Source organism: Nematolebias whitei, chromosome 2, assembly GCF_014905685.2.
Source record: "Nematolebias whitei isolate Nwh7 chromosome 2, NemWhi1, whole genome shotgun sequence".
NCBI classification, from domain to species: domain Eukaryota; kingdom Metazoa; phylum Chordata; class Actinopteri; order Cyprinodontiformes; family Rivulidae; genus Nematolebias; species Nematolebias whitei.
In genome coordinates, this window is record NC_056499.1 from 46,977,466 (window position 1) to 47,000,982 (window position 23,517).

The window sequence follows — 23,517 nt, forward strand, 5'->3', positions numbered from 1 at the left end:
ATTAAACAATAATTTATTTACAGTGATAAACGGTCAGTCTATTTACAGGTGGCTCTCACTGAGAGTTCCTAGAAGGGAAAAGGAGATGGTCAGAAACTTGATAAGGATGTGAAGATTGTAGATTGGAGTATTTTGTCTTACAGGAGAGGAAGTGAGGTGGCTCTGTGAGAGATGATCAGGGTCAGGTCCAAGGAGTTCACAGGTGGGACACGGGTGGAGCGTGGAGACAGGTAAGGTCAGTGGAGGAATAGCTGGAAAGGCCCACAAGGTAAAGTAGTTGTATCCAGGTAAGTTCATCATAAGAGTTTCACAGGACAGCCAGGAAATTCCAGGACTTGAGGTGCAGGAGGACCAGGGTCTGAAGAAGCACGAGGAGAAATTCACAAGGTAAGTATAAACAAGATCAGAACAAAACACTAAGAGGCTGAGAGCACAGGTACCATGAAGTAGCTAATGCTTCAGCACTGAATGAAGCAAGCCAGCAGCCTTATATAGTTCTGGTGGTGATTAGTAGAGATGGCTGTACTCAGGAATCTTGAGACTGAAGAAAACTTTGGTCACCACCTCTTCAGAAAGATCCTGATGAACAAAAGAAGCCCAGGGAGTGATTACTGGCACATGTGGGCGTTTGACGATGTTTAACACACATGTATGTGACGTACCTTTTCTGAGTAGGGGACGTTATGAATCTCTGCAAAGACCCTCGCAGTGCTGATGATGAAGCTGTAATGCCTGATGGAAACAAAGGAACGTCTGGAAAGCGTGACTTAAAGAACCGTGAAAGAGTAAGACACAAACTGCAACAACTCACAAGGGGTTTTTCAAGTCAAATTCCAGGTGTGTTGGAGGTCTTTTTGGAGACTGCCAAAACAAATCTTAAAAGAAAGAACATTAAAACAAAGTTATTCTGTAGTTTTGCATTTCTGATTCTTACATCATAAATGATCAAAAATGTACTTTTAAAACTTACTCCCATCTTTTAACCTTGTTTCCAGAGGGAAAGAGTACAGCAGCTGTGGGGCCTACATAAAGAGTAGCAGATTTAAACCATACATGAACTGCAGCTTTGTAATACCAGTATGCACCATATCTCCATGTTCTACATTTATATGTAACTTTAGGTGGTTACCTTTCTTTTAAAATACTTTTCAAATTTCAGACGGGCGATAGATAGTAATGCAGTGTTCCCACTGAGGGCAGTACGGTGGTGCAACTGGTAAAGCTGCTACCTCTCAGCGAGCAGGTCTCTGGTTCAAATCCCACTCCAGGGGCCTTTCTGGATACAGTTTGGGTGTGGGTGGGAGAGTGAATGGTTGTTTGTCTCTATGTGTCCCTGTGATGGACTTGTGACTCGTCCAGGGTGTACCCCGCTCCTCGCACAGTGATTGCTGGACATGGACACCAGCGACCCCCGTGACCCAAGATGGAAGAAATGGGTAAAAGATAATGGATGGATGGATGTTCCCACTGAATGGGCCGTCTGCTTAGCAGCTTAATGATCTGGAATGACCCCTCCAGACTTCCCCCGCCTGCATCCTCTGCACACACACACGTACACACACACACACTCACAGACAGCAGAGTTGCAGCTGTGCTGAATGAGGAAGAACAACATCTTTGTCAGAGGAAAGCCCACCTGTAGCACCGCTTCAGCTGAGGGGTGCGTCTGCCAAAAGGAGTTGTACATGGAGGGCTTGTGAACAAAAGCATTCTCAAACTAGATGATTAAAAAAAGAGATTAAAGTCTCTAAAACATTACAATAAATGTGTTAATTATTTAAACAATAAAAGAACCCGGGCAGGTCTGTAAGTGGTGACACCTTGTCTCTGGCCCACTGGATGGTGTGCTCTATAACAGAGGGGAAAGACTTGAGAGTGCAGAATGGGAGCTCCTCCTCTGGGGGGTCCCTCTGGGAGGACAGAAGGACAGATATTTTAGGACAGAGATAAACTGTAATACAAACCGGATTCCAAAATGTTGGGACACTAAACATATTGTGAATAAAAACTGAATGCAATGATGTGGAGGTGCCAACATCTAATATTTTATTCAGAATAGAACACAAATCACAGATCAAAAGTTTAAACTGAGAGAGTGTATCATTTTAAGGGAAAAATCTGTCGTTTCCAAATTTCATGGCATCAACAAATCCCCAAAAAAGTTGGGACAAGTCCATTTTTACCACTGTGTGGCATCCCCCCTTCTTCTTACAACACTCAACAGACGTCTAGGGACAGAGGAGACCAGTTTCTCAAGTTTAGAAATAGGAATCCTCTCCCATTCATGTCTAATACAGGCCTCTAACTGTTCAATCGTCTTGGGCTTTCTTTGTCGCACCTTCCTCTTTATGATGCGCCAAATGTTCTCTATAGGTGAAAGATCTGGACTACAGGCTGCCCATTTCAGTACCCGGATCCTTCTCCTACGTAGCCATGATGCTGTGATTACTGCAGAATGTGATTTGGCATTATCGTGTTGAAAAATGCAGGGTCTTCCCTGAAAGAGATAACGTCTAGATGGGAGCATATTGTAAGGATGGTACCTTTCTGTGGCCCGGTTTGTGTCTGTGTTCCCTCGTGCTCCCTTATTAGTTCTATTAGTGCCACCCGTGTCTCGTCCCAGCTGTTTGTAATCACGTCTCGTCTTGTCCCTGTATATAAGACGTCTGTTCTGTCTTGTTCGTTGTCGCGTCGTACTCGATGGGTCTCCTGTGTTCCCCCCTGAGTCTTCCTAGTTCCTCGAGTCTCCCGTGTCTCCTGAGTACTCCTGAGTTTCCCGTGATCTTTCCCTGTTCATGTAAGTTTTGCTGCCCCGTCAGCTTGTTATTTTGTACCTTTATTTATCATTAAAATCCTATTTTTGTATTCTGCCGAGTTGAGTCCCTGTTCTGCACTCTGGGTTCGCTCCCTGACCACAAATCCTAACATTATGACGCGACGCGACCAGAACCCAGCGGGCAGGGCCTCTCTCGACAAACTCACCTTTTTTCTTTTTTCCTCCTCGAGCCATGATGGACGAGCTCCACTCCGTCCCTGTCCTTCTGCCGTCCCACCGCCGCCGTAGTGGCAGAAAACGGTTCCGGAGACTGTTCTGGTCCAGATGACATGGCTTCCCAGTGTTCCATAAAGAACTTCAAATCGTGACTCATCTGACCACAGAACAGTCTTCCATTTTGCCACACTCCATTTTAAATGACCCCTGGCCCAGTGCAAACGTCTGAGCTTGTGGAGCTTGCTTAGAAATGGCTTCCTCTTTGCACTGTAGAGTTTCAGCTGGCAACGGCAGATGGCACGATGGATTGTGTTCACTGACAATGCTTTCTGGAAGTATTCCTGAGCCCATTCTGTTATTTCCTTGACAGTGGCATTCCTGTTTGAGGTGCAGTGACGTTTAAGGGCCCGGAGATCACGAGCATCCAGTAGAGTTTTACGGCCTTGACCCTTACGCACAGTGATTGTTCCAGATTCTCTGAATCTTTTGATGATGTTATGCACGGTTGATGGTGATAACTTAAAAGTCTTTGTTATTCCTGTTCTCCTGTCTCATCCTCTATTTAAAATTAAATAGGAAGATTTATTTTTAGGTGGTAACTTAAACAGAAAAGTTTCTTTTTCCTGATAAGTTTACTCTTATTTAGTGATCTAGCAATTAAACGTGTATTATCTCTCCAGCAAATGAGTAAACTGTTCAACTCTGTGAATATTTGAACCGTATCTTTTAAAAAGTTTCTAATTTTTCATTTTGTACCTCCTTGTTTGAGGAATTCAGTGAATGAAAATGTCCTGGTAAATGCCTTTTTTGCATAAATACCTCTTACTTTTTAAGTGCAAGATAACAGTGATTATTCAGCTAGAGGAAGTTTGTTAACTCAAAGTTCGTCTTACAGAAAAAAAAAAGTTTAATTTCACTAAAATACCTAAAACTGAAGTGAAACTGTGATCTCAAGTTTCCCAGGAGGGGGCAGTGTTTAGCTTTTTACCAGCAGGAGTCTATGACGACTTCCTGTGACGTTCGGTTGACATCCTGTTTTTAGCCGCTTAGCTTAAAGTTAGCTTTGGCTAAACTCGGTTAAAATCAACATTTCTGAACGAATTTAAGCGTAAACGTGGCGTTCTTTCAACAAGCACGACTTTTTAGCATGAAACATGAGTTTTCTGGGACATATGGCAGCTTTATTTAGTGATTTTAAGCACGGCAAAGTTCATTTCCGACATGGAGGAAGTGACGTGACACGTCACTCATCCGGTCGTTAGCTGTTAGCTTAAAATTAGCATCGCTAGCGTTGTTCAAAAACATCATTTAATGACGGATTTTAAACTCAAACGCGGCGAAATTTTAGCAACTGGACTTTGAAGAACTTAACAGTTGATCAGAATACAGCTTTTAAAGCGTTTTTTAACTTTAAAAAGCAGATTTTATTTCCCTATGAAAACGAGTCTTCATTTCCGGGTCACGTGACTGAAATCACCAATGACAGAGCGGCACGGGGGTGAGAGGAAATGACGTAGGCACGTCATTCAACTTCTCAGCGAATCAGAGCGCTCCACAGCAGCAAATTCAACCAATCACGAAGCGTTTTTTCAACTAGCATGTTAGATTAGCCTGAAATAAGTTCGTCAACTTTTCGTCTTGTAAACTGTCAAAATGCACTTTTTCTGTTAAAAATTGTAACGAATCAATTCTGAGTTGCACGGAGTCTGCTACTCCGGTCTCAAAAACGTCTTTCTAGCTATTTAAACAACTCGTCCGAACCTTTTCAGAACCGAGCCGGACCAGAACCTCGTCTGGACCGTCTTTAAACAGAATAAAGCGTTTCCACAGCTCAAAACCAGCTTTTAGTTACCATAACAGGCGTACAATTTCAGCTTTCATAAAGACTCAATGACACTATTTCAGCTTTCATAACATCGCCAGCGTAACACAGCGTAAACATGCAGAGCCAAGCTCCAAGCGGCGCAGCTTCAGAGGCGTTTCAGCACAGCTGACAAACTGTTATTTTTCATGCCAACATGTAAAATCAATCTTTACACGAATACACAGTCATTTATGAACACGTAGCGGGCCACCAAAAGTGGTACTAATCCCCGTACGGGCCACCAAAATGTAGATGAACAGATGCTCAGATATATTCATCAATTAACACGGATTCCTCATTTTTCTGGACTGAATAAAACGTGCATTGAATTTAATGAAATGCAAACGTGAGACGTCATTTATCTTTGACCCATCAAAATGAATGCGGTCATTTATTTACAGAATCAAAGTTTAACATCAAACATTTACATTAATTTGGCAAATTATGAAAATAATAACAAAAGCAATCAATCAGGAAAAATCATACGGCCATGATTTTTCCGTTGCTTCACCACAGACATTTATGAAAACTGTACAATTATGATCTTAATCCACACGGCGGTGGATGAGCACTTTACACAGACATTTCTAAATATCTGGAAGAATATCTACTTGAGAGAGGAGTTTAAAGATGGGAAGGAAGTTAAAGGGAGTAAAGGATGGTGTTTGAGGGAGAGTGTTGGACAGAACGGCACTCTCCGGGCTTTCTTCAGCTTCTTCCTTACAGTACACTTAGGTGGTGAAATCGACTCTTTTACCTAGAGCTGTCTCAGGCGAGATTCCGTTTAACGCAGCCTTTCAGCGTCTCCGTAGGATGCTGTGAATCGTCCGAAGTAATGGCGAGGCTCTGTCCGACACAAGCTCACCTCAGTGGAAAATGTTATAATCCCATGAAACTTGGAAGAGCTCTGTGGTCATGTCAGGGTCTTCCCGGCTCCCACAGCAACTGCCAGCACTAGGACATATCAGAACTGTCCACACCGCCGAACTTCTCCAAACCCACAGAACTCTGCTCAACTCTGCTCAACTCTCACAGCACTGGGTAAACCAGGAAGTACCGACATTTTAAAGAGCTCTTTTCCCGGTTCATTTGGGAGTCTTCCCATTGGTCAGAACCGACCAGACGGGGTGTGTTTTGTGACGTAAGAGGTTAGAAGACAGCAAGAATTGTTATGGAACAGATCAGAAATGTTCTCAGAGACATAGAGAGTTTTGTTTTGGCGAGTTTTAGAAACAGGTGCCAACTCCTTCTGTTTACGTCTGAGAGGATGTAAACAAGACAGTTGTTCCAACACATGTCTGCTTCGACTCCTGACCCTGAAAAACGCACACTTGCTCATTCAAAGACAGAAATCAGAAAATGCATAATTACTCTGTAACAGCTTTAACATGAATTCTAACTTTGCATGAGAATTAAAAAATCATTACACTGTTTCAGTTAATAAAATCGATTAGTTCACTGCAACATCTAAAATGGTTTGAACTAAGACACTTTGATTATCAACATTTCTAAAATAGTAATGATAATAGAAAAGAGAGTGTTCTTCCACTTGAATTTTCAAGAAAGAAAGTCTCAGGATGGGTGAACCTGTATTTCTGGATTCAAATCAATGAAATGACAGTTCCTGTCCCACAAGGTTTTAAGGTCAAGAGTTTTGACCTTAGGCTTAGTCTTGACATCAGGTTAAGTTCACTACAGTTGTCAGCAGCAAAACTGGTTGATCCACTCTGAGACGGTGCTATTTAAGAGACTGAGCTGAATACAGCTCCTCAGACTGAGGAAGTCTCTCGGATGAGAGACGAAACGTTTCTACATTTTTTTGTTGATTTGCTTTGTTTTGTGTTTTTTTTTTGAATGTCCAGAGGACCAGATTTAACTTTTTTAGATCTATTAGCTGTGCTGTGCCTTATGAGAGGTGACGTGAATAAAACAGTGTCTTATCATATCACTAAAGACACTGTCCTTAGCGGCTAACAAGACGGCTGTTAGCCGCTAAGGACAGTGTCTTTAGTGATATGATAAGACGCTGTTTTGTTAATGTGGCGCTACCTCCTCTCACTGCAAGACTTGAAAGTCTGTGGACAGTAGTTCTTTTTCTGCCCATCTGTGCAGCCAACTTCATGCAGCCCCTCCTCCTCCCTCACAAGCAGGCTCTCATTGCTGCAATTCACACACTCTTACTTATGCCCCTTTTGCACTTCTCCTACTGAGCCCCCAACTCTACTCAGCCCTCCACGGAAAAATCGCTATTCCACAGCACTTTTTAGCTGATTCGAGGCTGATTCGGGACCTTGTTTGGTCCCTGCTTCTCTGCTGCAGTGTTGCCAGATGAGAAATGTAGGATTATCGTACTAGAGACATAAGATTATCGTATTTTGAGGGAAATTATTGTACACCCGTCATAACCAAAATAATAAATCTATTAATGCACTATAGTAGTGATGGGTCCGCTTCCAGACCGGCTCTGCTGCTTCTTCTTTTCTTGTTTTCTTTTCCTCACTCATGGGGCGCAGCAGACTATTCATCCAATCATGGCCGTTGTTCTGAGGCAAACACGTCACTCGTAGGTCACATTTAGAAAAGCACGATTGACTGGAATTTCCAGCCAATCGTGCATCTGTTTGCAGACAGATGCCTTCAGGGTTCACAAAAAAACTCCGACAGACAGTTGCGGCAGGCTGATGACAACCGATTACAACCACACATTCACGGAATGATCAAATGATTGTATATTTGACCTTTTTTGGGGCTTATTGATCGTACAGAGGGCAAAATTGTCGTACAAATACGATAATTATCGTACACCTGGCAACACTGCTCTGCTGGGACCGTGTGAGCTGGGTCGGGACCGAAACATGAATGCAGGACTCTGATTGGTCAGGGGGAGGAGTCACTGGATCTCAGAAAGTTTTCAGCGATCCCCTATTTGCAATTTTTCGGAACGCAGAGCAGCGGCTTGGTCTACTTTTAACAATTTAAAAACAATAATGACAACACGTGTTTAATGCTGAGGTCCAGGTGTTTTTTGTGTTTGGTGACCGAATACAAATTCGAGCTAGCGCAGTCACCACGGAGGATCATACGAGCTGCCGACCTGTTGAAGCACACGAGGCCGGACTCCGAGCCCCGATCTCGTGTGCTCACAAAGGCCGGATTCCGAGCCCTGGCAGACGGCAGGACCGGGAGTCCAGGACGGAGGGTGGAAACTTTAAAAAATATATATTTTATATATAAAAGATAATGTTGTTTTTTTTATCAGTGAAGATTAAAAATAAATAAACGGTGCCGGCTTTATCATGAAATCCTGTTTTCACTTTGACTTTATTAAATAATCAGTTAATTAAATGTAACTCAGCTGAAAAATCATAAAAAGACAAAATTACTGGATCTCTCAGGAATAATTCCCTCAAACATGTTTAAAGAAGAGACACAGCCTTTAGTTCAACTTTAGTCTAACCCACAGATGAACAAATCTCAAAACAAGAATTACACTTTAAATCACTGTTTGATTGTTCCCGTCTCTTCAAATGAGGATTGCCAACTTTTTCTTTCTTATTTTATAGACAAAGTCAATAAGGTGAGAAATAACAATGATCACTGATCATCACTTAAATCACTAAAATAAAATCTGTATACAAGAAACAAAACCACATATCAAAAATGAGTGCAAATGCATCAAATGATGAAGAAAAATGTGGAATTTTAAATATAAATGTTTTTGTAGGATCTGGTTCATCAGATTTAATTCAGTTTATTTCTATAGCACCAAGTTACAACAGAAGTCGTCTCAGGGCACTGAACAGAAATATTCATATATAAAATAAATGAACAGAAACGTTCATATTTAAAAATAATAATTTAACATTAGTTATCTGAGGAGCAGACTGCTTTGACTTTAACTCAGAACTCTCACTCGGTGAACTAAAGTTCATTAAAAGTTCATTAGCAGGATTTTGGATTCTGGACACGCCTCCAGAACTGGTCCTGAAGTGGGGTGCAAACCAGGATGATCTGAGCAGAGTTGGGGCTGAGTAGGAGCAGAGCAAAAGTGGCATTATAGTCTGAAAAGCTGTCAAACGTCTCGGTCCTCCTCGGTCCTCCTCATGCTCCCTTGTGTCTTCCTGTGTTTTCCACTCCTCAATTTTATTTGAAGTTGTTGCTGCCATGTCAGCCTTTTGTTTTCATCCATCCATCATCTTTACCCGCTTCTTCCTTTTCAGGTCGTGGGGGTCACTGGTGCATCCAGAAGTCACTGTGTGAGAGGCGGGGGACACCCTGGACAGGTCTCCAGTCCATCACAGGGACACATAGAGACAAACGAGACAAACAAACATTCACTCTCTCACTCTCACCTAGAGACAATTTAGAGTTACCAATCAGCCTAACATGCATGTTTTTGGTCTGTGGGAGGAAACTGGAGCACCCGTAAAAAACCCACGCATGCACGGAGAGAACATGCAAACTCCACCCAGAAAGACCCCAGCCTGGATTTGAATCAGTGTCCTTCTCGCTGAGAGGCAACAGCTCTACCAACTGCACCACCATGCCGCCCCTTTGGTTTTAATTTTTGTTAAAAAATAAGAAAGATTTCTTTTTAATTTGAGTTTTCTAGTCTGCATATGTACATATTTTGTTCTGTTCTTTGTTGTTAATGTCATTATCCATTGTTACACTCAGTGCCACAGGGTTAAGAAATAATATTCAGTGCAAAGCGTTGTACTTTTTGCCAGACAACACAAGACTTCTGCTTTATCCAAGAGTCCCACTTGGTGCAAAAATGTTGGAGATCCCAGTGGGGTAATGAGCTGTGGCAGGCTCATGGCTCGCAACGTTTTGCTGATGTTACCTCTAAAGCATAACTTTTCAGGGACCATGCTGCTAAGTGTGATTCCTCAGGTCACTTCATCTTTCAAGTGGTAGCCACTGAAAACTTCATAATGGTAATTGTTAATATATATGGCTATTACACATACAATGATAATAATATAGTATTGGATACTTGCCTCTAATAACTTTCCTGTTATCATAGGGGAGATTTTAACATGATACTTAAGATATTTGTGTGAACTGTTCTCTGCACCTGTGACCTGAAACCATGATGCATCTGCTCTGGCTCTGTCACACTGCTGCCACCTTCAGGAAAGAAGCGATCCGGTTCATCCAAACCAAGATTGACTCGGATTTCTGTTTCGGTTGGGAGTGCACCTGTATCATAAATATAGTACTGGTAATACTCTTGTGAAAATACCACATACACAAATCGAAGTTTATTCACTCCATTACTTCTTTTCTGGTATTCCAAAAGGAGTCTGAACAGTCGCTGTAAGCGTCTATGGCTCTAAGAACAAAAAAGATATTAAAACATTTGGTTTGTGCACTTTATTAAATATTTTGAATTAATATAATATTTTGTATGTTGATAACTGTCTTTGTATTGTGTTAACTTAAATAAAGATTGATTGGGGTGGGGGGGTGGGCTATTTCTTAATTACTAGAGCGCATGCGCAAAGCCGAAATAAACATTGCGGTTGCTGTGGAAACGTGGTTGGATTTCAACTGGTAAACTCTACGCTATAATACAGTCCCGATTTACTTAAAACAATATTATATATATATATATATATATTAGTAATCACGTAAGTACGTTTAATCTTATTTATTTTAATAAGTTATTGCCTAAAACGTAAACTTTGAGTTTCACTTCTCTACTGCGCAGGCTCCAAAAATATATAAAAACAACATGGCAGCGCCTGTAAAGCGGAAATAGAAGGCGTCAATTTAAACAAGGGAGAAAGGCGGAGACATGCTGCCCAGTTCGTTTGTGTTGATGGACAGATGTGTGTCTGTGACGATCACTCCGGCGTGTTCACCGTCACGTACATAGACATATGTCTATGGTCACGTAGCTGATCGGAAAGGAGGAAACCAGGAAGTGACGTCACAGCCGATCACCACCTCCTCACAGCTGCAGTTACTGACCGCTTTTCTCATTTCAACAGACTCGCTAGAGAGAGTGGGCTTCTAGTTTGAATTAACAAAGAAGGAAAGCTTGTAGGATAAGTGGAGAGGCGGTCATGAAGCTCGTGGTCTTCCTGCTGCTCCTCCAGGTGTTCGGATCCGCTCACGGCAGGTGTTTTTGTCAGGTAAGTTTCTCACCCTCTCTATTAAAACAAGAGTAAAACTCACCATGAACACCGATGTGATAAAAGCTTGGTTTGAAAAGATTTAGGTGCGTCTGCGTTTTCGTTCAGTCCATCTTCAGGATACTTGAACTAACTGCACTTTCTACGGAAGCTGACGGAGGACATGCGTAAAATTTAGATTTTTGTGTATCTCGAGATAATGATAAATATCAATATTTATTTTGTTTTCTTATGGTCAGAAATCGTTTCAAAATCACAATAATAAATATAAACTAGGTGGTGTGGTGTCAAGGGAAAGGGATCCTAAATGATGAAACTTGGTGTAACTTATTCTTTCAAGAAAATAAGGCACGTTCCTTTGAGATCAGACTAACCTGATTATCTTAAGATAACTAATGATCTCAAAGAAACACTTAAAAATGATGATTAGTTATGGTTGGGCTTGGTTTTCATATGTCTCAGTACTTTTAGTATGAAAATTTAAAAAAGAGTAAAAAGTAGAATTCTTGGTCTTTTGCAAAAGTTCCTTTTTGAAGTCTTGTCTTTAAATTGAGAAAATAAATGGAGATGAATGTTTGACTGCAGCCACAGTTGAACGGTCACAGGACTGACTTGTTTTCCTTGTGAACAAACACTCGGAGTAGATTTCTGTCTCGCTCAGGTCACTGGTGACCTTGATGACTGCGCCTGCGATGTGGAGACCCTCGACACTTTCAACAATGAGCAGCTTTTCCCTAAACTTCAAACTCTCCTGGAGTCGGACTACTTCAGGTTTTACAAGGTATTCCATCCTACTGGATCCCACACACGGGTTCTGTTGTTGCTCAGTAGTTTGGACCTGTGTTGCAGGTGAACCTGAACAAGCCGTGTCCGTTCTGGACAGCCAACAGTCACTGTGGTCTGAAGGACTGTGCTGTGAAGCCCTGCTCTCCTGTGAGTTCAGACTTACTGAATGTTATTTACACGTCACTAAAGTTTATTTTAAGTTAAAGCTTTGAAAAAATGTCAAATACAACACAGTTTGATTGACAGAAATATTATAATAGCAGCAACGAGGTGATTCCTAAAGAGCTGAATGCTGCTGCTGTTTTTCCAAGTACTGTAATTTTCAGATTATAAGCCGCTACTTTATTCGCAGGCGTTGAACCTCGTGGTGTCTACATTGCTGTGGCCAATTTATGATTTTATTTAATTTTTTTGACGAGCTAACAAGCTTCATGCCGCCAAAGCGTTTAGCCTCATCGCACCCAGTTGCTCACATAGCTGCCGAATACTTGTTTCTCTTGAGGGGTGTGTCAATGAGACCACCTGCGTACATGAAGGTTAGAAATTACATAAATAAATCAGACCAATGAAATTACCGAACAGGTCACAGTGGACCAGCGAAACTTCGAAATACTGTAAATAAAACGCACTCGCTGTAAATTCTTCAGATCAGTAATTTTGTGCTTCGTGCACGGACCCTCATCATGGAAAACACGTGAAGAAACGCAGACGATGCAGCTTTCACGTTAAAAGCGATGGATGTGGCTGTCGAAGAAGGAAATGGAGCGAGAAAGAGACTCGAGGACGTGTGTGATGAAGTTTACAGTATTTGAGGCTGTTCAGTTCTGACACTGAAGGAGACGACTCAGGTGGTTTTAGTGCACAGGAGGAAGATGAAGATAGTGTTCAATGACTTCCTGGTAGGCTACTGTATGTATTTATTTTAACCAGCTGTGTTACAGGCACTGTTGGAAAAATCATTTACTGTACGTATTTGTGTATGTTACAGATACGTATTTAATTAAAAGTTTAAAAAAAGCTTTCTGTGTAAATATCTCGTGCTACATCGTGGACACCCGCGGCTTATAGACAAGCTACGTATGTACAAGTTTTTATTGTTTTAATTTGGTGGGCGGGGCTTATATTCGGGTGCACTTAATAGTCTGGAAATTACGTTATTCAGTTAAAGAAATGGGAGCAAATTATATTTTTTCTAACAGGATGTTGGTGACAAAAAGACAAAACGATCCAGTGTAAAATAAGTTGTCTGTCATGTGTCAGTACAAATTTACTTCTGGAGTTTAGAAGCTCTTTTATGCCCGAATGATTCAAAGGTGAGAGTTGAGTGGCTTAAAAACTAAACATTCCTCTGAAAAGCTGCCCCCCCCCCCACACACACACACACACACACACTACAATGTGCCTCTTGTTGTTTTCCACATACTGTACATAAAAAAATTCACATCCGTCTGATTAAAACTGTGTCTCCTCACAGAATGAGGTCCCCGAGGGGATCCGATCCTCCCCCCACAACAAGGTCAGTGTTCTGATCAAAAGGCTCTGAGGTTTAACCGACGGTGTGTCCTTTCTCTGAGCGCTGACTTCAGCTAGCCATGTTACTGCAGGAACACCAACAGGTGCCATCCAACAGTGTTCAGTCAGGTCAATTGAACATTTTTTTTTTTTTTTTTTTTGCTGAGATGTTTCGTCCTTCATCCAAAGGACTTCTTCAATCTGAGAAGCCACCAAACAAACTGATTCCCACAAACAGCATACTCCATAGTGGACAAAACAGTTTGCTGGTGCCAAGATGGCCTTCAGTGCCCACCCTCTCCCTCGTCAACTGCTCCGACACATTCATGCCAAAGTGGTTCAAAACACTTGTAAACTCACCTGGAAGTCCTTTGGATGACGGAGGAAACGTCTCTGAGCAAAAACAGAAACCGTCCAGATGACCTGACTGAACATTGCTGGATTTTATACCTGGATTATTGAGCATGAACTCTGGTGCAACAGATGCTGAGTTTCTGCACAGATTAAGAACACTCAGTCATCTTATTTAAACTTAACATTTGCTCGTTCATGGAACAGTTAAATTCTGCACGTACACACGTTCTCTTACACGTTTCTCCGTTTGAAACTTCCTGCAGTATTCGGCTGAGGCAAATGAGCAGTTGGATGAATGTGAACAGGCGGAGCACCTTGGAGCCGTAGATATCTCCTTAAGGTGAGTCTGAACTGATTATATGCACTTATAAATGCAAACGTATAGTTTTACAGGAACCTTGAATGTATAATAATACTGACTGGGTAGGGTGGGTCGTGCATTGCTGTTACTGGGCCTTAAGTAAAGAGAGTGATTTAGTTTCACTGATGCCTGAGCATTAAAAAAGCTTGTGTTCTCCTGCAGTCATTGTACTTTATTTCATTATTACAGTTTGATAAAAAACATTCAGCTTCAATGTTTCAGCTTTACTGCTGCTGCGACTTACTAAATTAGTCAAACTGCAAAGTGTAAAAGTCAGTTTTCCTTATTTATTAGTTCATAAAGTGATGCAGATAACTGGACTTTGTGTTTATTTGAATAATAACAGAAAAGACACATGAAATAAAATCTCTTTTTTTTCTAGATTATAGAGATTTGATCTCCTGAACTGCTCTTCTGTTCAACAAAGTTCAGTCAGGTCCTCTGGACGGTTCTTTTTGTTTAAATGTTTCCTCTTTCATCCAAAAGACTTCTTCAGTCCAAGGAGCTGCAACAAACTCAGTCTTACAAACAGCACCTTCACATAGTGGGTCAACCAGTTTGATGGTGCTCAGGTGGTTTCTGGAGTCTGCCCTCACCCTGCTGACTTATTTGAAGCAGTTTTAGCCAAAGTGGTTTAAAACATCTGTTCATGCTCAATAATCCAGGTAGAAATCCAACAAAGTTGGACAAACAAAATGGTTTTTGAGCATGAACTTTGATGCTCTTCTGTTGCTTCATTATTTGACAGTTATTTCAGGAGTCCATAACTGTCTGTAAATTCACCAGATGGACACACTGTACTACATTTTACATTGACCTATTTTAATTTGTTTTATTCAAATTAATTTACAGATGAGAAGGAACGCTTTAAAGCAGCAGAAACTTCTGGCGTAAACTTTACGTGCATTAGATACTAAATCTACTGACGGGGCAGCAACAGTGCAAACAGATGCAAGTTGTGATTTAAGGAATCGCACAAGATCTAAAAACTAACAGAATATAAAAATACCAACAATTAAATTCTAAACCAGTGCAGACAGAAACATTAGTGTTTGTTTGATTAATTTTATTGTCCTATGTGCAGAAAGGGGGAGGAGTTGAAAAGCTTGATAGCCACAGGGAGGAAGGACTTCCTGTGTTGTTCTGTGCAGCACCTCAGTGTCTCAGTCTACAACTGAAGGTGCTGCGGTAAGAGTCCAGGGTGTCATGCAGGGGGTGTGACGTGTTGTTCAGGATCTGGAGCAGTTTCCTCAGCATCCTCTGCTCAGACACCTCTCAGAGACTGCAGGTCCACTCCCAGAACTGAGCCAGCTCTCCTGATGTGTTTATTGAGTCTGTTGGCATCAGCTTTCTTCACCCTGCTGCCCCAGCACATCACAGAGTAGAAGATGATGCTGGAGACCACCGAGTGGTAAAACATCTGCAGCATGGTCCTGCAGATGTTAAAGGACCTGAGTCTCCTCAGAAGAAAAAGGCGACTCTGTCCTTTCTTGTAGAGGGTGTTGGTGTTAGCTGTCCAGTCCAGTTTATCAGTGGACCCCCAGGAACTTGTAGCAAGAAAGGTCATTATCAAAAATCTGGTTGCAACGTCAAAATCCAAGATGGCCACCTCCATTTATATGTAAATCAGTCACTACTATCATTTGAGGAAACTGCTTTCTAGTTTTTATGTTGCTTAAATGTATAGTTTCTCAAATGATTGGAGTGACTCAAGATTAATGGTGGTCAAGGCCACCTTTGACCACCCCCTGGCTCCACCACTGTACCTGTGGGGGATAAAATTGCCCCCCTCCACTTGGCAGGATCCCTCACTCTGCTCTGGCCCAGACGAGCAAAAAATAAAATAAAAAGAAGCCTACCTCTCTTCTTCTGCACCTTGCGTGGATCAGTACTTGTTTTTAAATCCACGTCACCTTCAGGTACAGACTCTGTTTGATGCAGAGATCAGAGCTACTGAAGGTTTGTCTCTCGTGTTGCCTACATGTTGACTGATGGTGAATCCAGATGTTTCTGTGTGCTTTTCAGTGACGAGACTCGAGAGGCTCTGCTGGACTGGAGCAAACACGACGACGAAGCCGAGCGGTTCTGTGTTGTTGACGGTACCGTTCAGTTGAATTAAAACGGATAAACAAGTACTTTACAGAAATGTCTGTATATTTACACAAACCTAAAAGTTTAATGAAAAAAGCATTATGGTCAGAAAAATATGCCATTTTTTAATTTTTAGCAACATAATTTAAATGATTTTAAAAAGACACCATAAAATCTGCTGTTTATTTATTAGAAGAAAACCATCGTGAAGTTCATGTTTTAGAAGGAGAAGTAGATGTATATGAATGAAGTGACATATATGAAGGATATAATCAAATGAAGCTGTTTGACTGCTAAGATCCATCGCAGAATTAATTTTTAAAGTATTTGGACAAGTATAGATAAGATTATGAAATTCATTATCAGAACCTTTTTTCTTAAGTTTTAATGCTTTCAGTTCTTTGTTCTTCAGATCTGTCTGATTCAGTCTCTCAAACGGATGAAATCACGCTGCTGTTTTCCAGATGAGGAGTCTCCGGACTCGCAGTACGTGGACCTGCTGCTGAACCCAGAGCGCTACACGGGCTACAGAGGACCCGAGGCCTGGCAGATCTGGAACAGCATCTATGAGGAGAACTGCTTTAAGTAAACCCCAACACATGACACGCATGACACACATGACACACATGACACACATGACACGTTTACATCTTAACCCGGGGTCTTTCTGGGTGGAGTTTGCATGTTCTCTCCGTGCATGTGTGAGATTTCTCGGGGTACTCCGGTTTCCTCCCACAGACCAAAAACATGCATGTTAGACTGATTGGTAACTCTAAATTGTCTCTAGGTGTGAGTGAGAGAGTGAATGAATGGTTGTTTGTCTCCATGTGTCCCTGTGATGGACTGGAGACCTGTCCAGGGTGTCCCCCGCCTTTCGCACAGTGACTGCTAGAGATGGGCACCAGTGACCCCTGGGACCTGAAAAGGAAGAAGTTGGTAAAGATAATGGATGGATGGACAAGCCATAAAACATCTGACACGGTTGTGAGACGCTCTTTTTTGTACAGACGTTTTATTTTCTAAACAGAAACTATATTGAGAACTCCCTCCCCCTGCTAGTAGTAGTAGTAGTAGTAGTAGTAGTAGTAGTAGTAGTAGTAGTAGTAGTAGTAGTAGTAGTAGTAGTAGTAGTAGTAGTAGTGGTAGTAGTAGCAGTTCTACTAGTATTTCTGTTGTAAACCCAGGAGAAGCACTTTTTTTATTTATTTATTTTTTTTATTTGTTACAAAGCGTTTGCCATCTTTTCGACAGACAGACAGATCTTTACAAGGTTTTTTTTTTTTAAGGTTTATTACCGATAAGTTTTGCTGGAACAGTTTTAAGCATGGGATGGTTTGGTGGTTCTGCATCTTGGTTCTTTATAGACGCCCATGAAAAGGTGGACATGTTAAGGTCTAGCAGCCTCCGTCCATACGTGTGTCTGTACTTAAACTTTCTCTTGTCCTCCCCATACCTTCTGATCCGCTCGTGATAATTTAATGAAACTTCATAAACATGCCACAACTACACGGTCACGTAATCTTTTCATCACCATCTAAGGTCAAGGTCACACATCAAGGTCAAAGGTTATGCAAGGTTTTTGCTCGTCGGGCCATTGCTACAGATTGCTGTATAAGTTTGTCGACGGGTGTATAATGCGCCGTACGTGGTACTCTTGCTGTAAACTAAAGAACAGCAGGCGAGTAGCGGGAGCAGTAATTTAAAACTTGACATGAATCAAAGTATTTTTATAAACTTCAGATTTAAGGAGGGTGCACGTTCCGCTTCCATCACTGTTCTGTTGGTCAGTTTAAAGCTAAACATCAGCACCTTTGTTTCAACATAACTTGCTTTGATGGTGTTTCAATCAAATGTCAGCTCAACAAAAATAATGTCATTATTTATTAGGAGCATCGTTGCGTAAACAAACTCAATCACTTGTTTTCTAGATATTTTACTCCAAGCTAAACCATCAACCTGTAGGTGGAGCTAAATGGAAGCTTGGGAATTTACCATCTTTGGTTTTTTCAATTTTTTTTAATTCATCCATCCTCTTTACCCACTTCTTCCTTTTCAGGGCACGGGGGTCACTGGTGTCCATATCCAGCAGTCAATGTGCAGGAGGTGGGGGACACCCTGGACAGGTCTCCAGTCCATCACAGGGACACAGAGACAACCATTCACTCTCTCACTCACCTAGAGACAATTTAGAGTTACCAATCAGCCTAACATGCATGTTTTTGGTCTGTGGGAGGAAACTGGAGCACCCGGAGAAAACCCACGCATGCATGGAGAGAACATGCAAACTCCACCCAGAAAGGTCCTGGGCTAGGTTTTGAACCGGCGACCTTCTCGCTGAGAGGCAGCAGCTCTACCAAATGAGCCACCCTGGATTTATTGTTAATTGTTTTGTTTGTTTGTTTGTTTGTTTGTTTTGTCTACTGTAAAACACTTTGTTACGCAGCGGTGTATGAAAGTTGATTTATAAATAGTTTCATTTGATTGACCTTTCAAGCAGTGATGTGGGAGAGGCAGGTTTTACATGATTTGTGTACTCTGATGTCAGAACTGTTGAGTTCCACATGAAGCAGTCTAAGACAAACTGATGATTTAAACGGAAGCATCAACTTTTTATTTACATTATGTATGATTTAAACAACGTTCATTGAAAACTGATCGCACTGGGTCGTTGGCTAACGTTATCCATCATTTGTGCATCATTGCTAAGCTAGTGAGTTTTAAGCTCAAAGTCTAAACTGGAAAAGTTTAATAAATGTGAGTTTGTAAAGAAATAAAAGTCAGGGCAGACTGTTCCGTAGTGACAGGTCAGTCCTTGTCATCCTGACGTATTGAGCTGGAGGCTGTCAAAGCTGTCTTTGTCATTTATTACCAAGTCAAGTTGTTTATTTGGTCTCCTTAAAACTGCCAATAACTTCCAATTAGAAAAAAAAAAAGCTGATCAAAGTGATTATAACAATATTTCACGCTCCCCATACAGACCACTCACCGTCAAACGGCCACTTACTCCCAACTCATTTCAGAGCAGCTCAGGAGGTGAAGGTAATTGATCTTTATTGTTATTTCAGTCATTTAAAGCCTCGACTGATGTCTCTCTGATCAATCGGATTTGTTTTTCTTCAGCCAGGACCTTCTACAGCTGGCTAGAAGGTAAGCTGTCTCGTCAGCTGCAGCCGTCCTTGAGCTGTGTCCAGCTTTGGAGCTGATTTGTTTCCTCTCTCAGGTCAGTGTGTGGAAAAGAGAGCTTTCTACCGGCTCATTTCTGGCCTCCATGCTAGCATCAACGTCCACCTGAGTGCCAGGTATCTCCTGGACGGTGAGGTTCACAAACTGCTGGGGCACTTGTTCCAGGTTGGTTGACATCCCTCTTCATCTTGGCCGCTTCTCTCCTTCAGATAGCTGGTTCCAGAGGCAGTGGGGTCACAACGTGTCCGAGTTCAGGCAGCGCTTCGACTCGGAGCTGACGGCCGGCGAGGGACCCAAGAGGCTCCGCAACCTCTACTTCCTGTACCTGATAGAGCTGCGAGCGCTGGCCAAGTCTCTGCCGTTCTTTCAGCAAAAATCCTTCCAGTTGTACACGGGCCGGGCCGAGGAGGACCGGAACCACAAGGAGATGCTGCTGGACATTCTGCAGCTGGCCAGGTCAGTCTGAGAATGGACAACTCAACCCACAGCAGCTAGGACGGACATCCGACTGATGATGTCATAAACCCGTCATCTAACAATGACGGGTGAGACTGACTTTGAACAAAACCATAACAAATGTTTAAAACAGATTAATAAAGTAAGCCAGGGTTTATTATTCTCCATCGTTTAATATTGTCTGTTCTGATGATCCAGTGACTAAAGCTGTAGCTGTTTGTGTCTCTGCTCATTCTGTTTACTCTTTCAGATCCTTTCCGCTGCACTTTGATGAGACGTCTTTGTTTGCAGGAGATGAAAAGGAAGCCGCAAAACTGAAGGTAAGAAACTACTGAAATGTTGTGAACAGCTGAACCTAAATAAATCTGAAAACATAAAAAAATTGAATAACATTTTCAACTGCTTCTAGTTCTTCTTAAAACCCAGAGAAAGCTTTAGATGTACAGTGTTTTAAATAAAAAGTTATTTTATTCTGTGCTATTCTCTGAATTTATGTTGGGTGTTGTTAAAACGGGAAGTAAAAAGTTCAGCTCTAACGTCCAAAATAATGGGATTTTTGCAGCACGTTCATTTATTTCAGGAGGAAAATCTGCTCTTTTTACTGTTCTTTCTTTCATCTGACAGTTTGTTGCTTTAGCCTTTAAAGCAGAAAAGAAATTTAAGCTTCTGAAATGCGGTTCTTGATTCTTGTCATTGGAGTGGAGCTGGAGTGTTTTGTTTAAATAAATCCAACTTTATATTTTTGATTAATTTTTCTAAGATGACATTCTAACATTTCACGGTTCAGTCTTTTTAAATGTCTGAATTTGCGTTTCATTTAATTATTATTTTGAGACAAAGTACAGGCTGAGAGCCTGCATCAGCCCATGGACCCTTTCCATCGGGCCCTCCATACTCCCCAACAAGAACGGAACAACCTGAAACAAAACAATAAAACACATTTTAATAATAAATCTTTAGGTGATGCAAAATATGTATTTTAATTTAACATCTTAGGTCTAAATCTGGAGCTTTAATTTTTTGCTGGAAGAATAAGACTAAAGATGAATGTTTCAAAAAGGAAGTGCGTGTGTTGTTTCACAGACTGGATGTTTGATCTGACAACAAATAGTTTATTTAAAGTGATATTTTTCAGTCATGCGTGGTAACAATGCAAGAAATAATAAAACACTAAAAGTGTTTTCCTTCATCCATGTCTAGAAGAATACTCTTCTCAGTTGAACGTGTGACGCCTTGTATTTTTTTAAATGAAGGGGAACCACATGTTTCCCACCTTTTTATTTAGAGTTTAAGAGTACTGAGGTACCTCGAGGATGGAAGTTTTGTTTAGTTGCTGCTATACTTGTGTGGGTGGAAATCTGTGGTGGGAGGTTAGATTGTGCCCCCAATAAATTATTTGAGGAAACTACAATTTGAAGCAATGTAAAGAAAAAATATATATCCACCATTTATATCAGAAAAATGATGAATTTGCCTCATAATGTTCCCCTGTCGTGGAAAAAAAGATTCCCAAAACAACCAGGTGTAGACTTGATCAGATTTATTACAAAGCTTTGGAGAACAGCCAGCAGTCACAGAAGATCAATGTGTTTACAAACTGCTCCCAAGACCGTCTCAACCACGTGACTGTAATCACATCAATCAAACCCCGAGGTTAATAAAAATTATCTCTTGCTGTCCTTTTACTGACCGATCACATGAAGGCTGATTATTATAGAGTAAGGATCATGGAACATTTTTAATATATTTAACAATAACAGTAAAAGAGCATGAATGCATTAATGAAGTAAAATTATGGAGCACGGTGAGCGCAAAAAATACACATGATTATTGCATTAGGCTGATGATCCTCCTTTATCATGTGAACAACTACCGGTAGTTCTGGCTGTCCCCATGAAACTGGTTGATCCACTCTGAGAAGGTGCTGTGTATAAGACTGAGTCTGTTGCAGCTCCTCAAACTGAAGAAGTCTTTTGGATAAAAGATGAAACGTTTCAACAAAGACTACCTGGATTATTGAGCATGCATCAGGATTGTTTCATTCTTGTTTTTGTTATTCTGTCATTATCTTTATGACTGGTTCAGCCTCAACAAGTTAATTGCCATTAAAAAAAGAAACTGTCCAGATGACCTGACTGAAAATTGTTGGATTGTATACCTGGATTATTGAGCATGGACTTTGTTGGTTTTGAACCAGTTTGACAAGACTGTTGACAAGGAAGAGGGCAGGCAACAGAGGAGGGGGCGTGCCAAAGAGACCATCTTAGCACAAACATAACTGGTTTGTTCCACTTTGGAGTAAGCTGTTGGAGGAAGAATCAGTTTTGTAGTGTGTTTCCTTGTCTGATGAAGCCTTCTGGATGGAAGGTGAAACGTTTCAGCAAAAAAAGAAAAACTGTCCAGATGACCTGACTGAAACTTGTTGTGCCATTAGCACTGACATGTTTTTGTTTTCTTCTGTAAACCTAAGGAGGATGTCAGACTGGCCTTCCTCAACATCTCCAGAATCATGGACTGTGTTGGCTGCTTTAAATGTCGCGTCTGGGGTAAACTACAGGTACTCTCTCACAGGCTGATCTGGGATTATAAAGTCCACGTATGAGCTTTGATTAAGTCTCCTTCACGACCCTGACTGGTTTTGGAAATCAGATCAGTCATCTGATTAAATGTTTATATTGCTGTCACATGTTAGACGTGTGAAAGTTTATTTTACTCTTAAATAAGTTTAGTTCGTGTGAACTTCTTAATGAGCAGCAACCGGAGGATTATATTTATAGTATATACATATTGTAGTGATAAAAGTGTAATGTTTAAATTGATAATAGAACATTTATAGTGGTTGATTGTTTGTTTCTCTCCGGTCATCAGACTCAGGGATTAGGAACAGCTCTGAAGATTCTGTTTTCAGAGCGACAGATTGAAGCTCTACCCAACAAATCCAGTGAGCAGCGATCCAGTTTCCAGCTCAGCCGGCAGGAGATCGTCTCCCTGCTCAATGCTTTCGGGAGGTGAGAATTTCTGCTTTGTGTTTGTGCTCAGTCTAAAACGTCATCAAAACCCAGACCATGACTCTGCTCCAAGTTTCTACTGCTGACTCTATCTATTGTGGAGCGTTCTTAAAAGTTCAAATTATTTTATAGGACATGACTTGAGATAATGGTTTGTTTTATAAAATGTGCCCTTAGGATTTCCACGAGCATCAGAGAGCTGAAAAACTTCAAATCACTGCTAGCGGAGGAGGGGTGACAGAAGCATAAATCATTTTGATACATTTTATCTTGAATTTTTGATTCTGAGCCACAGACTGCAATTTGAACAACTGCCTTAATCCTGCTGAAATATAATTTGTACAATTAATAGTTTGGAATGAAGGCAAACCTGCTGGAGGAATATTTGTTTTTAGGAAAAATTATAAAATCTGACATTTGTAAAAAGGTCCTTCACTTCACTTGCCTTGATGTGTTGTAATAAAGAAAACTGTTGTAGCCTTAGGAGAGACTGTAAACTATTTTGGTGTGTTATTGACATTTTATGCAAAAATAAAGTTTTTATATGAAAACATGTTTTGAACTGTCAAATCGGCTGTTGTGATGTCAGTCTGATAAGGATTTTGTCCATTTGTCAAAAATTAAACTGACTGAGGATGTCAGAACCTCAGGACAGTTTTCAACAAGAGAAGTAAAAAAAACTAAGACTGAAATCATGTAACAACAACAATAATAATAATAATATATACTGTGTGTGTGTGTGTGTGTGTGTGTGTGTGTGTGTGTGT

At 41.1% G+C, this 23,517-nt stretch overlaps 1 protein-coding gene across 1 annotated transcript; it reads left to right on the forward strand.

Annotated features, from left to right (window-relative positions):
* The first annotated feature begins 10,930 nt into the window (after window positions 1-10,930).
* On the forward strand, window positions 10,931-23,240 carry ero1a (endoplasmic reticulum oxidoreductase 1 alpha). The gene is made up of 15 exons (XM_037697716.1): window positions 10,931-10,999; window positions 11,661-11,780; window positions 11,849-11,932; window positions 13,260-13,301; window positions 13,915-13,991; window positions 16,038-16,111; window positions 16,568-16,688; window positions 19,081-19,142; window positions 19,224-19,250; window positions 19,324-19,416; window positions 19,496-19,742; window positions 19,993-20,062; window positions 22,213-22,299; window positions 22,611-22,750; window positions 22,928-23,240. Exons 1-15 carry the CDS (start codon window positions 10,931-10,933, stop codon window positions 22,986-22,988), a joined length of 1,374 nt encoding a protein of 457 aa, XP_037553644.1. The 3' UTR covers window positions 22,989-23,240.
* Window positions 23,241-23,517: the final 277 nt, after the last annotated feature.